General features: G+C 46.8%; 1 protein-coding gene across 1 annotated transcript in view; it reads left to right on the top strand.

Annotated features, from left to right (window-relative positions):
• The window catches only part of LY86 (lymphocyte antigen 86), a 65,325-nt gene extending 51,364 nt beyond the window's left edge, over positions 1-13,961 (top strand). The window contains exons 4-5 of the mRNA XM_046641280.1: positions 9,605-9,657; positions 13,555-13,961. Of these exons, the coding sequence (XP_046497236.1) occupies positions 9,605-9,657; positions 13,555-13,638 (137 nt within the window). The 3' untranslated portion in view covers positions 13,639-13,961. The remainder of the gene's footprint in view (positions 1-9,604; positions 9,658-13,554) is intronic.
• Positions 13,962-15,373: the final 1,412 nt, after the last annotated feature.

Below are 15,373 nucleotides of genomic sequence, written 5' to 3'. Positions count from 1 at the left end.
TATTTTGAGGGTTATAATAAGTGTTTATCCACAGCAATCCAGAAATAGGTTGGTGGGAAAAGAACCTTAAACTCTCTTTTCCTTCCTTTTGCCAGAAGTTGTGTATGTCTAGGACGGAAGCTGAGCAGCAAAGACAAAACTGTCTCGCAGGAGGAATACAGTTGGAAGCAAATGATTCACCTGCTGGGCCTCCATTCCTCATCCATGACTGCGTAATTAGCATATGTGGCTATTGCGCACCAGACATGTGGCCACTTCAAAGTGAGGTGTGCTCTAAGTGCAGAATACACGCTGAATTTTGAAGACTGTGCAAAAAAATAGTATGAAAAATTTTTAAGTATCTCATTAATACTTTTTATATTGGTCACACATTGAAATTGTAATGTTTTTAATATTTGGCTTAAAATATATTATTAATTTCACTCATTTCTTTTTCGTTTTTTTCAAATGTGGCTACAAGAAAATTTTACATATATGTGGCTCACGTCGTATTTCTATTAGACAGTGCTGACGTAAAGCTGCACTATCCTATAGGGTAGCCAGTAGTCACCTGTGGCTATTTAAAACACTTACATTATACTGAAAATTCAGTTCATCAGTCACCCTAGCCGCATTTCAAGTTCTTAATAGCCACATGTGGCCAGCAGCTGCCATATTGATGATGCAGATAAAGAACATTCCCATCTTTGCAGAATGTTCTATTCGACAGCACTGACCTAGTAGTTTCTATATTACTCTCAAATTTTTTTACCCATCTGTCCTGAGTTCAGTTGTACAAATTTAAGTTGGAAATTTCACTCTCTAGCCCCAGTCCCTTTCTTTTGCTGAAATCTTAGATTATGCTGGTGTTGTGGTTCTGAAGGGCCTTTGTTGGAAGCCAACGAACCACCACTCTTGGCCCTTTTGAGATCCACCACTTCGAGCCTCCTCTCTTGATCCAAGACCACTGTATTAGTTCCCTCCTGCTGTAACAACTTACCACAGACGCAGTAACTTGCAACACAAATTTGTTCTCCTACGTTCTGGATGTCAGAAGTCTAAAGTCAAAGCGTCAGTAGGGCTGTGTTCCTTCTAGAGGCTTTGGGGAGAATCTGTTCCCTTGACTTTTTCAGTTTGTAGAGGCTGCTGGCATTCCTTGGCTTGTAGCTGCATCACTTCACTCTGCTTTCATCCTCATATCATCTTCTCCTCCTTTTGATCTCCTGCCTCCTCTTATAAGGACCCTTGTGATTATTTTGGCCTCATCCAGATAATCCAGGGTTATCTCCTCATTTCAAAAGCCATAACGTGATCACGCCTGCAAAGTTCCTTTTGCCAAGTAAGTTAATGTATTCACAGGTTCCGGGGACTACAACGTGGACATCATTTGAGGGGGGTGGGGTGGAGCCTTACTAGCCTGCACAACCCCCAAATGGAAAACCGATACACCTTACCTGACAGCTACATACCAGGTAAAGAAGTCAAATAATTGTGCATAATCCAAGGAAAATTCAAACTCTGCATTTCAATGAAAACGCCCTCACAAAGTCAAATAGTTCTGAGAATGTCACTGATAACACCCTCGCTCATGTACCTGAGACGAGATACAAGTGCTTCTGTTAGGAGATCACACTACCGCTCAGAAAAGGTTTGCCTGTTGGGCGATTATCATCACCCTTTCCTAGACCCTTAAAGCTCCCACCTGCCATGTGCCCTACTAGAGGAGAAACTATTTGGCTAAAAGTCAGTGACATGACCCATTCCTGATAGAGAAAGAAGGTAAGACAGCAATGGGCTCTTGATAGAAGTTTGTCACTGGGAGGAAGCCAGCGTACTACTAGAAAGACAACAGGCAGGGATAGCAAGCAAATCTCTGAATTGCTGGAGAGCTGTAAGGAGCGGGACCATGAACAAATAAGCCGTGGAAAGAGTCTCAATGAATAATTTTAGAAATGATCCATTCCAAGTACATAGTTGTCCTATGTACCTGAATATTTTGAATATTTACAAAGTTGTGCTATCTACTTGAATACTTTGAATATTTACAACTTGACTATTTTCAAGTTGTAAATAACATTAAGTTTCTCTAGTAGTGAAAGGCCCTGAGGCAGACCCACCAGCCTGCCTGAACGGACAGGGGAAGACATCAAATTCACCAGCAGAGGCAAAGCTACGAGAATTCGTGTAGTTCTCCAAACTCTAGTTGGACAGTTATGAGCTCCCAAGTACAGTTGTGATTCTGAAAAAGACGGCAGCAAGGATCCCAGAACATACTGACCTACGTTCACCCGGAGCATCCAAATGCCGTGGAAATAAAAATGAACCTGTTCTAACTGCTGAGCTCCCAGTAGCAACAGAAATAATCCTCCCAATAAAGGGTCATCTGACACACCGAGGGATCCCAAAGTTTGCAAATCCAGCTTATTAAAGCATACTTTATTTATTGTAGGTTCCACCACATGGGTCCACTGTTTAGTGACAGTAAAATCCACCCAACGGAATAAAGAAAGCAGAAACCGAGAGGCTCGCTGGGCACCTCTCCCCTCCTTCCTCTGCTCCCTCTTTTCTCAAGCTTGCTGGCACCCTCATGGCCACCCACCTGCACACCTGTGGTCTTCACCTCCTTGTCTCTCTTTCTCAGCCCCTGTCTTCTCCCAAAGCGTGAGGCTCAGAGCCTTCACAGGGACAATCCAGGGCATCCATGCTCCCTCCTGCTATTTGGCACAAGAGTCAGAGAACAGGTTCCAGTGTGTTCAGGTTTAGCTTCTAGGCTGGGGGGCTCCATCATCAGAAACAGGTCCGAGTACATCCACAGCAGGTTTCCAGCTCATATGTGGCCTTTGTACAAATTAGGAAAACGTGCACCTTCTGCCAGGAAGCACTCTTAGCTCGGGGTCCCCTCAGCAAAGCCAGAGACAAGGACTTGGATGTGGGCAGTCTACTAGGAAGCAATGCCAGGAAGCAGGCATGAGAAAGGAGAAAGAGGGACTCAGGGCAGGAGGAAAAGCCAGGAAGTGATGTATTAGGGAGCTGATTACCAATGTGGAGAACTGGGCCGCGGCACCACTGGGACCCCTGGGGAACAGTAGTGTATGTGTCAGAATTGTCCCTCTGAGAGTCAGGAGCCTGCAGCTTCTGTCCCCGGATTCCAAGTCCTTCTGGGTTGAGGGCTTCCTCCAGGGGATAACATCCCTGCACTTCCCAGTTGTCCTTCATGGGTCTGCATGCAGCAGAAAGTATGGAGAGGTGCCAGGCCCTTGACCCGGGAGGATGTCGGAGAACATGGCTAATGCCCACCATGGCTGCCATGTTTTCACAGCCAGCTAGGGGATGTGATGCAGGACACGAGGAGTATCTGCGGATGGGACCAGCCCAGCCTCGGGCTGCATGGCCTGACCTAATGGGGCAGGAGCTGGATTTCTGCTCCTACTCACCCCTTTGGCCAGGCCAGTCTGCACAGCTGTATGTGGTGTGGCACAAGGTCACCTCTGAGATAGTACAGGCATGCTTACCCCACTGAAGTCCTCTGGAGGCCCCCCCCTAAGGAGAGACATGATTGCAGAGGCTGTAGGGATTTACAGGAAAAATGGCCAGGAGATGGAGAAACTGACAAATTAGGATGCATGAAAAAAATACAATAAAAAATAAAAACCAGGGCTAGGCTAAGCCTGGAGCTTCCTACCTTCGGGCTTCGGCTATCTGCCACTTTTTCAGGTCTCTTTAGGGAACCACCCCAAGGCAGGAAGGGGGATGAAGACTGTGTTTCGAGCTCACTTCAGGGAAGTCATGCACTTCTTCACACTCCAGAGACAAGGCTCTTGGTCTGCCTGGAACATTCTCCCTCCCCCCTCCTCACCGTGTGATGGCTGCCCACAGGAGCTGTTGTAAGGGGGCCTTCCCAGAACCCCAGCTCCCCACTCACTGGCAGTCAAGGGCAGGGCTGTGGCCTCCTAGTTCGACAGTGTCCCCTGAGTGCCCCCCTGCTGGACCCAGAAGGCAGGGAAGAGGCTCAAAATGCTAATTACACGAATAAATGATATATTTTTTAAATCCTTGTTCTGAATATACTAATTGGCCTGTTTATGATAAATTGTAACTCTATTTTTACACTGTCAAGCACCCTTATAATGCTTAAATATTGATGACATTTTTGTAATAAATTTGGAAGACTGGAGAGAATTCCAAAAAGATACTAGCAGGGGTTAGAAAATGGCAGGAATGCTGCCTAACAGAATCCAGGCATCAGCAAGCACTTTATCTGCACTGGTCACTGAGAACAAGAGGCCTTAGAGCAGATACAGCCCCGAGTCCCATTTCATTCTAACCCAAAGCCGCTCGGGACCTTTTATTTGTAGAATTTAAAAATCAATTTCCTCTCTAAAAAGATACTACGTGCCAAACACACAAAAATCTGGGTCAAAAAAAAAAAAGAGCCAATTTGCAGAAATGACTTCATATGCTCAGAACCAGGGAGGTGAATTTCTTTAATCCACTGCACGTTAAAAACCGGTAAAGATTTCAAACGCAGGAGAGGAAGAAGTGGAGACAAATATACTGGGGCTCTTTTTATAGAGCTGGAGTGTGAGAATGTTAATTAAAGGAATCTCAGAATCAGAGAGGATCTGAGAAGGGAAGGAGCGAGAATTTAATTTTAGGTGTTGTTTTATCAGGTTAAAAAAAAAAAAAAGACAGTTTCATGAGTTACTTGCAGCAATTCTTAGGAACTTCATGGGGCCCCAGAAAAGCTCCAGTTGAAACTATAAAGTGTAAGAGGCCAATTTAATGACAATCTCTCACCTCAGTCAAGAACCTATTATTAGTGAAGAGCACAAATTAGCAAATCTCAGAGCATTAAATGAGCATAACAAAACGTTACATATCATTCAAATAGTATTCCTCAAAAAGCCATAATCATCCTTTTTAAAGACACAAGTTAACAAAAAAGGCATGGACAGAACTTAGCAGGGGTGCACACTGGCTCAGCAAAAAGGTCCCCAAACCTAGACTCAGCGCGCCCCTCAGCATCCGCCAAGCAAGTCTGCATTACATTACTCCTCTTACATCCAGAATAATAACACAACTAATAGCTACTGTTTCCATCCTCACTGGGGACCCCATTCTGCTCAGTGAGTTTACATAGAAGTTCTCTTGTTCTCTTAATGCCCTGCGGGAGAGGCATTCCTATTTCTGTTTTGCAAGTGCAGAAGCTGGCTCTCAGGATGGTTAAGCATTGTCTGCAAAGAGTTAGTGAGCAGGAGAGCTGGGTCCCAAACCCAAGCCAGCTTCCTAGGTCAAGTCGTTTGCACTACACCACCTTAGAACAACATGTGAAAGCATAAAGCGAATAACAAAACGTGTCCGAGGGAACCCAACCAGACCAGACATGGACGGCACACTCAGTCCCCATCCTTGGACTCTGCTTCAGAGCCATGCTGTGTCCCATACCCTGATGGCCAGCATGAGTGATTTTGACTGGTTCATGCCCATAGCAGTCACAGTCCTTGAGTTGCCAGTGGCAGAAACCTATTCCAGCCAACAAAAGCTAAGAGACTTTCTGGAACAGCTATCTAGAAGTGACAGAATCAGTGAGAAGGCTGCAAGCCAGGCGGAAAGTAGGTAGCTCCAGAGACTGGTGAGTTGAAATGAAACAAACCATCTCTGCGAGAACAGACTGGTCCTGGGTCTCCTTGTCACTGCTTAGATTGTTCTGGATTGAGTCAGAGAGTATCCACTAGGGAAGAGAGAATTTGCTAAAAAGAAATCATGCACTGGTAGCTGGGCCACTCTGTTGTACATGGATTATGACATGAATGGTATGCCCTTGGGTTGTACAACACACCAGCTCTACAACTGAATTCCAGGCAGCCCCTCTGAACCATCTGCACTTGCTAGATACACCACCCACTCACACTGCTCACTCCCCACACACTTAACTTTCTGGATAGCTAGTTATTCTACCTTCTTCAGTTGCACTGGAAGATTCTTAAGGATAGACTCCAGAACACCAACATCTCTATTTCTAAGTACCACATCATAATCATACAGAACAGTAGTTTCCAATAAAATTCTTGCTTATATCCACAACCAAATATATATTTCCATTTAAAAATGAATGGATCAGTACATGTAGTGGAACGAAATGGGAATGTTGTCCATCTGGCATCCACCATGTTCGCATGTTACCCTTGGAAGGTACTAGGAATTGACCATGTTCAGGAAGGACAGATATGTTGAGGACACGGACACTTAACAGAAGCCAAGGCTACAGAAGGAACGGGTCTCCTGGTAGAAGTTCAGGTCTCAGACACCCCGGGGAGGGCTTTGAAAAGGAGGATTATCCTCATGCCTAACACTATCCATGAAACAGTAAGTATTTATTCACCTCCAGTCTCCTCCACCATCCCTTCACTCCCATCACCAGATTGGCTGCTCTGAATGGCTCATTCCCTAATCCACTCTCTTGTGTCAGTACATCCCAGGCCCAGACCCTTCCAGCAGGTAGAGGATTACAATAGCAGGAATAAGACTGACGTTAGCTGGCTCTGGTTCTGCTCCTTCAATAACCTCATTCAATAACTACATATTGCTGTGTGTTAGACTCTATGCAGTGTACTGGGAGCTGTGCAAACAAGATGACACAGAAACCCAGGCTAGTGAAGGAAGCAGCCCTCTAAACAAATGATTCCAAATTTTGGGTGGTCACTGATTCAAATGCTTCACGTAATATTCTTGTCTACTCTTGTATCCAGCACCTAGTGTAATACCTGACCTATGTGAGATGGATGCTCAGTAGTGTGGATTTGTGAACGCATATATTAATGGCAAACACTTACTGAGTGCTTAGTATGTGCCAGGGGCTGTTATAAGGGTTTTACATGTATTATGTCATTCGATGCTCACAACTCTGTGAGGTGGATAGTATCATCACCCCACTTCCTGATACGGAAACTGAAGCATGGAAAGGTTATGTACCTTACCCGCTCTGTGCTCTTAGCCACTCTGCCTATCATAATGCTAAGCGCACAGTGCTGGGGATTCACAGAGGAGGAAGTCACTATCTGAGGAGCTGGGCAAGGTTTCAATCTTCAGTATTGACGTGGATGGCCCACCTCGCACTGTGATGTCTCAGCAACTTGACCTCTGTACTTTCAACAACTATTTCCATCATCCCACCTCGACCGCTGTCCCCCACGTCAATCCTGCATTTTGTCATCAACAGTGAATGCACCACTTCTGAAATCTCAATATCAAGCCTCTGCCCTCTGGCTTCACCATATCCTTCCAGCTCACCTATTCTGGGACCTTAATTACAATAATGGGAACTCCATTTAACCAATTCCACCACTGTTTTCACTATCAACCAACCCCTCCTGCCTTCCTTTTCTTCCTTACCCTCCTTAGATTCCACGGTCTATTACTGTAAGCTTTCCCCTCTATCTATTCCCAACAGCCTGGCCTTTCTCTCCTCGTCACTCTTGTCCAGCGAAACTCCAACCTAACCATCTACCCTCTCCATTCTTGCATCAGAGCTACTGAATGATGCTGAGGAAATATACCTCTGGAAGGATTGAAGTATCTTTAAATTCATGGCCACAAACCTTAAAAAAAAGTATTCAACATTGCCTCGCAATCCTATTGTTTTTCAAGTAAATTTCTTCCCCACCGTGCATGATGACTATTGTATACCATCTTCTTGCTCCTCGATGCGCCACAGCCCTCACTCTCCACTTTCCTCCACCTCTTTGACTATGACCTTAACAGCAGAAATCAGACAGGAGCCCAGGCAAACCCTTCCCCTGCCACCTTCTTAAACACTTCATTTCTCCAGTTATTCCATCTCTTCTGCATCTTCAATCTCTCTCTTTCTACAAGGTCCTTCTCCTCAAATGACAAATATCATATAGTATCTCCCATTTTAAAAAAGCAAATCACTCTTAACCCCACACCCTCCTCCAGTTATTCTTCTTTTTTTCTGCTTCTCTCTAGAGCAAAACTTTTTTACTTCCTCACCTCCATATCGCTCTTCAACTCACCCCATTTGGGCATTTGTTCTCACTTCTCCAGTGTTTTTGTGAAGGCCAGTAACTGACATCCATGTTGCCAAATCCACTGCACATTTCTGTCCTTATCTTATGCTGACTCTCAGCAGCTTTCAACACAGACGATCATACCCTCCTTTTTGAAAAGCGTTCGTCTCCTGGCTTCTTTGATCCCACCCTCTCTGTTTACCCTGCACTTCATGGCCATTCCTTGTTAGTCTTCCTTTTGCTCTTCTTCTCTACCCAATTGAATGCTGGAGGGCCTCAGGAGTGGTCCTGGCCCTTTCTGCTTCTCTATCTATTAATTCTATCTTCCCAGGGGAGGTCTCATCCTGTCCATGGCTTTATCACTGTCTACATGTTATTGACTCAAATATTCAAGGCTCTGTCCCTGACCTCTTCCCCGAAATTCCAGATCCATGTATCCAACTGCTTTCAAGGACCCTTAACAACCACCCCCCAGATATAGAGCTCTTTAGTCACACACACACACACACACACACACACACACACACACACTTAAACTCCTTCCTCCCCAGGCTCCCCCATCTTAGTAAATGGCACTCCCATCTACCCAGGTGCTCAAGCGAAAACCTTGCCTTGCCCTCACTCTGCACATGCAGCTCATCGGTAAGTCCTGTCTCCCAATACAATCATGATTTCATTTGTTTTGCTCTGTCTCCACCACCACCATGCTCACCAACCCAGCACTAGCCTCGCCCCTGAAGAGCCTCCAGTCTAGCCCTCTCCACACAGCAGAATGATCCCTTCAAAACACAAATTAGGCATTTTCACTTGACTGTTTACTACCTTCCTCCTTACTATGTCCTCAAGATCCTGAAATACCTCTCCCCCCAACCTCCCGCCTCATTTCAACATGGGCTCTTTTGCTCGCTATGCTTCAGCACACGGGTCCCCCTTCTGTCCTCCCAGCTTCCCAAATTCTTCCCCATATCAGGGCATTTGTCCTTATTCTGGTGCCCTGAAGTGCTTTTCTCCCAGCTCTTTTGGTGGTTGCCTCATCTTCCTCCCTCAGTCAGGGCTTAGCTCAAACATCATCTCCTTAGAGATGCCTTCCCTGATCCCATCCTATCAAACACGGCATCTCCCAATTCATCCTTTTAGCAAATATTTACCGAGTGCTTCCCACACATTACTGTTAGTGCTTTACATTTTTATTCTTCACAGCTCCATGAAGTGGGCATTGTTATTGTCAATATTATACTCATCTTAAAAACCAGGAAACTGAGCCCAAAGAGACCATGATTATCCAAGGTCAAACAGTGGAGGTGGTCTCAGGATTTAACCCTGAGCAGCCTGACTCCAGCCTGGCCTCTTAACCATGCCACTGTCTGCCTCTCTCCCGTTACCTGCATGTCTCGTTCTAGCACTTTTTACAATCTAGATACTGTCCTGTTTAGTTATTTACAAGCTTTGAGCCTCCTCATTAGAATATAAGCAATGTTTGGACAGAGACCTTTTCTCATCGCTGGATTCCCTAGGGCACAGTGAGCCGCATCATATGAGCAAAACATTTTTGTTTCCAATGATTATAAAACATGATCCATGTTTTCTGTGTTTTTCAGAGCAGATTTATTATGCCGGCCCTGTCAATAATCCTGGATTTGAAATCCCTCCGGTAAGGTTTTGGTTTTCCGTTTTGTTTTGTTGCTTAACTATCGTATTAAGCAGATTCTTGAAGAAGGAGAAGGAGCGAAGGAGGGGGGAGAGGAGGAGAGAAGGAAGGAGGAAGGGAGGAGGAGGGGATTAAACAGTTTAGAACTTTTCACAGGCCGTCACTAAGAAAACCTTTTCTCAGTACGGCTGTCACCTCCTAGTGGGCACTTACAAATGCCTAACACCCTGGTTTTGCCATTTTGGAATCCAACACTTTCCATCCTGTGGACCGTGGACGGCTGGGGATCCTCTGGGCAGACACCCCACTGAGAGGCACACCCGGCATCCAGTTCTGCGGGATGGCCGTGTCTGCAGGGACTTCATGTGGCCCGAGCAGCTGGGGTGTGGGGGGCAGCCACAGGCCTGTGTCATTAGCACTCGGTAAAGCTGGCTGTTCCACAACCGGGAAGCCTTAACGGTCAGGCCCCGTGTCCCCGTCCTTACGTAATTATTCATGGGCTGCCAGCAAGTAAATAAAATGTCCACGTCCTGAGCCTTCACTGGTGAGCCTCTCAGCTAAGGGTAGAATTTTCTGCTAGTTCCTTTTTACTCAAAATAATGCTTTATAAAGTGTCTGAATTCAAGCAGCTCTGACATAAGCAATAAATTTTCAACATGCTGCTCCTGAGAGAATCTCATGGAACAATATGAAAAGAATCACTAAAATTAATCATTTTAATTTTTTAGGTTTTCAACTTCATCCTTTCAGTCTTCCAAAACCTGTAAATGACTCTAGAAAAGGATCTCTTTCTCCATAAAGGATCTCTTGAACTCAGTTTCGTTTCTCTTGTATGTTTCCTTTCCGCCCAGCCTCTAGACTCCTAGGTTCAAAGCCGTCTTGGCTCTAGACCATTTCACACCTTCACTAACCGTTGCTCCAGCAGCCGGGAAGTTTCCAGCCTTCCCTGCCTCCTCAGGGGTTCTTCTCCAGAGTTTTCTCCTCAGGCCTTTCAGTATAACAGCAGAGTTCTGCAAACTCTCTTCACTTCTAGGATGTGGGATCTAAATTCTCCAGTGTTTTTTCTTTAAATCTTTCCTATTTGGATTCTTTTTCCTTCCCCATTTTCCTTCTGACCTTCTCACTGAAGATTGACTTAATGTTTGCAAACAATTGATTTCCATGTTGCATTATGGGCTTTTTTAAAAAACCAGTTCCCCTTAGCAATAGCTATGAAACAGAGGGGCAAAGAACTTCTTGAAGTCATAGAATCACTCAGAAAGAAAATTTACCAGAGATGTAAAAAGCTTTATTGCAATCACCCAGGCTGCGTAGGTGAGTGCCCTACCTACATTCTTTGACCAACAACAGTGCTCAATGATGTTAGCCAACGTGAGGGCAAAGACAGTGGTCAGGTCTCCTGGCCCTTGGCCTGGTTGTTCAGCATCCATAGAGTCTCTGTGCCTGGTCCTCCTACCTCTTCCGCACCTGATGCCTAGGCATGGGAAACAGAAACCTAGCTCTGACCCTGCCCCAGCCTGCTGACACCTGGCCAGATATGACAGGGAACATAACCCAAGGGGGACAGATGCAACCTATCACATATGCTGCAGAGGCATCTGGAGGCCTTAATCCCAACATGGGTCCCACACTGGCCGAGGACCAGCTCAGCCAGCCCAGGCTTCCCTGGCTGACAGCCAGCCAGCAAGGCTCAGAGACTTTGCTTCCTAATATGGGATGGAGACACAGTGTGAAGCCTTTTGATTTTAAAAGTCCTCCCCCAGATCCCCTCCTCCCACCAAATCCCCCAGAGATGTGCTCTGTGCTAATTCCATTCCTGCTTGGCTGAAAACTTTTCCACTCAGCAGTCAATCTTCAGTGTCTTGGTATTATTTTCTTTTTAACATAGCCAGTCCCTTGGCCCAGACTGAAGTCTTGCCTGCTGCCCTGCATCTGTCTGTGATGCTGTTTTCTGAATTAGAATTTAGAGATCCATGGGCTTCCAAAGCACATGGATAACAACTTGTAGGTACAGCCTGAACTGTCTAAGTGCCAAGGATACAACCACAAATTCCTAACACGCTAATTCAGCGCTCTCCTCAGCAGCAGAAAGGCTGCTGCTCTCTGTCCATTGTCCCTACTCTGCCCCTCCTGTCCTTCCAGCATGTTCCTCCACTCACCTATACACTGGCACAGTTGCCTAAATACCCTCGCCTCTTAAACCAGAGTACATACATCTTGTAATTCATAATCTAGAACCCTTTCCTTCAAATACTACATCTTTTCTTAGGTTTATAACACGATAATGAAAAATTCATTTGGTTTTCAATAATTTTGTAGGGTGTGTGCTTAAATACACAAGGACAATTAAAAGAAAAGTAGATGATGATGATGTTGATGATTAAACACAATCAGAAGCAAATTTGAGCTGGTCTTTACTCATAATAAATTCTCTAACTTGTACACTGCTTTGGTTAAATTCCTAACACTGCTTCTGAAACCACATCTGCTCCATATTTGAGCAGACTCCTGGGAGCCTATTCTGTCACCGAATCCTCCAGTTGAATGGTGCCCTGGGTCACCCGCCTCAGTCCTCCCACCTAGAGCGGAGCCTGGCTCTCCGGAATATAGTTTTCAGTGCTGGGGAAGCTGCTCGCTTCTGGGCCTCTGCTAACTGCTGGAAAGTTGCTCTCTTCTAACAAAAACTGCCTCTCGTGTAACTTCTATCCAGTAGTCTGACTTATTCCTTCCCTCCAGCTTATACAGATTAAGCCCCTTTTCTTCTTCAGGTGACAGGCACATCGAAGAGGGGCCAGGAGTCTCCTGTGCATCCTTCCCTCTTGAGCCCTTTGCCCTTCTTACCACTACCCCGCCGCAGAGCTCCTCTTCTGCAGACGGTCAGTCTACAGAAGCATTTCCAGTGAGTGGTGTGTGGGGCTGGGCGGGCCTTCAGCAGTGAGCAAGACAGATGTGGCTGAACTCTGGTTCTTTCTGCAATTCCACAAACAGCCTGGCCAGCAGCTGCTACCTCAGACAAAGGGAGTCCTCTGTGGAGTGTTGTTGCCAGAAAGGAACCCTAAAAAGCAGCTATACTTTTTCTGATGGAGTATTTTGATTTCATGAAGTTGAATTTTGCTCCCCCAGCAGTTTTCTTCATCTCAGCAAATGACGCTTTATCTTCCGGTTGCTCAGGCCAGAATCCTTGGAGTCACCCTTAACCCCCTCTTTCTCTCCCACCCACATGGGTTTCCTCAGCAAATCAGATCGGCTCTTCTTTCAAAATCTATCCAGAATCCAAGCCCCTCTCCCCATCTCTACCGTCTGCTCCGAATCATCACCCTCTCTCACCTGCCTGTTACAATCACCTACTTCCTGGTCTTATTGCTTCCCCCGTCTGCTCCTTCTGTCTCTTTTCTACACAGCAGCCAGAGGGATCCTATTAACATGCACCTCAAATCAGGCCACTCCTCTGGGGAAAATGGTCTCATGACCTGCATCCCTTTCAGAGGAGAAGCCAGCATCCCCACCATGGCCTGTGAGGGTCATCCCCAACCCCCTCTCCTCTCCTTCCTCTTGTGGTTCTCTCTCCCTGCAGCCCCCTTGGCCTCCTCTCTGTTCCTCAAATGTGGAAGCGCCAGCCCCCAGGGCAGCCTGGCGTGCTCCCATCCACCGCCCTCCCCACCTGCGCTCCCTCGGTGGCATCAGCATGTGACGGAGCATGCATGCTTCCTTATTATGGGTGTGGCCTGTCTCTGCCAGCGAGCCGTAAGCTCCACAGGACGGGGCTTGGTTTGTCGGGTTCTGCTTTTCCCGAGGATCTAGAACCGGACCTGCTCACGGAAGGTGCTCGATAGCTATCTGTTGAATGGCTGATGGTTCTGTGGGCCACACACCTTAAGCTTTACCCTGTGTCTCTTTCAGGGAGAATACCAGGTTTTGCTGGAACTGTATAATGAAAAGCATTCCACCGTGGCCTGTGCCAATGCCACCGTCATTTGCTCCTGAGCATCGCGACAGCGCAGCCAGCTCAGTCCCGTGGGGACTCCAAGCTCCTCAAACCGAACCTGCCATGTAAGAACAGTCGATGCCTGAGGGAGCCTCCGCAGCAAGGCTCATCCAGGTGCAGGTGCTGGTTTTAGCCCCAGGCCCAGAGGGCCCCAGACTCCACAGCTGTAAGGAAGCCCTGAAAGACCTGCTTCTGAGGCGCCCCCCGGCCATCACTAAGCAGCCTCGAGGGTCCGTCCTTCTTCTCTAGTGGTTACCTCACAGCAGACCGAGCTGCTTTTCAGCCCTTTAGGAGCCCTCCTCAGTTACCCAGAATAAAGAACGCTGGCCCACAACTGCTCCTCACGGTGTGTTCAAAGAATCATATAGTACAACCCTGCATTATAGTGTAATTTCCTCCAGCACAGTGCCAGGTGCTGGCGTAGCGTTAAGTACTGCTAAGATTCAGGGTGATGACGGCCCTGCTACAATCGGAGCGCTGGGGACATGTGCCGTTCCTCGTCCTGGGCAAGCCCCACACCCCTGGATCGCAAGGGCCGAGAAGCTGATGACGCCTCGTAAAGAGCCGCATCAACATCTCGCTTGCCCACGCCTCATGATCCTGTCATCCTGAGAGCCCGGCTATCCCCGGCCTCCGCATACGGCAGCTCTTGTCAATGCGTTCCTGAATTCACTCAGTGAATAACTGCTCAACATCTGTGTCCCAGGCCCTGTGCTCAGCACTTAGGATACTCCAGGGAGAAAACAGATGCTGTCCCTGCCCTCATGGAGCTTGCAGTCCCCTGAAATATTAAAAAACCACAAGTCAACCAGGAACACATTCATTTACGTCCAGAAACACCTTCTTCGAGGTCCTCCATAAAAGAACAGTTTGCTTGTCTATGGTCAGAGCCATTTTGGCAGCCCTGTCATCTCCTGTCCCCAGATGGGCAGAATCATAGAGTGGGTTCTGCGGCCCCCTTGCCATCCTGTGTTCTCCTCCTCACCCCTTTCCAGCATCTCTGGGCCCAATGTCTGGCCTTCTTGCTCCTGCTGTGGGACTGGAGTCAGGTGACTGGGTTGACTTTTTATCATTTTCAGGTCTCTTATATTCATAAAAGTCCCACTATGTTAGAAATTAAAAGAGGAAAAAAATCCATAGTTTAAAAAAATGTTTGTTGCTATTAATTACTGTCTGTACATAATTAAACTACCCAGAACAGCAGGCCATAGGTGCCTGGTGAATGAAAACTTTAAAACCAGCACCTGAGGTTTTCTTGGCTCTGGAGAGACAAAACTATAGCAGTGACCTTGCCTACGCTCATAAATGCTTGGGAGAAAAGATGCGCTGTGAAAAGACGTGCCAGGCTCAGGAGCAAACGTCTCAGCACACACGGGGGCAACACTGTCAAGTACACAGACAGCAAGCTGAATTTCTGATCCTTCCCCGTTCCCTCTAGCAAGACATCCCCCGCTCCCTTTCCAGTAACCAGCTTCACATCCAGGAAGGGCCGTGGGTAGATTCAGAGTACTCGCAGGCTCCAACAGCTTGGCACAACTGTCGCAGCTTCCAAAGACAGGGCAGGGAACAGGACACAAGCTCATTTTTTATTTTTCTACAGCTCAGCTGTTCCCTTTCCTGTTCGTCACTGTCTTCTTAAAATTCACTGACAATATGTGCACGTGTGTGTGTGTGTGTGTGTGTGCGAGAGAGAGAGAGAGAGAGAGAGAGAGAGAGAGAGAGAGAGAGAGAGAG

This window comes from Equus quagga, chromosome 15 (genome assembly GCF_021613505.1).
Source record: "Equus quagga isolate Etosha38 chromosome 15, UCLA_HA_Equagga_1.0, whole genome shotgun sequence".
Taxonomy (NCBI): domain Eukaryota; kingdom Metazoa; phylum Chordata; class Mammalia; order Perissodactyla; family Equidae; genus Equus; species Equus quagga.
The sequence above is the reverse complement of the archived record's forward strand: the minus strand, read 5'-3'. Positions and strand labels throughout refer to the sequence as shown.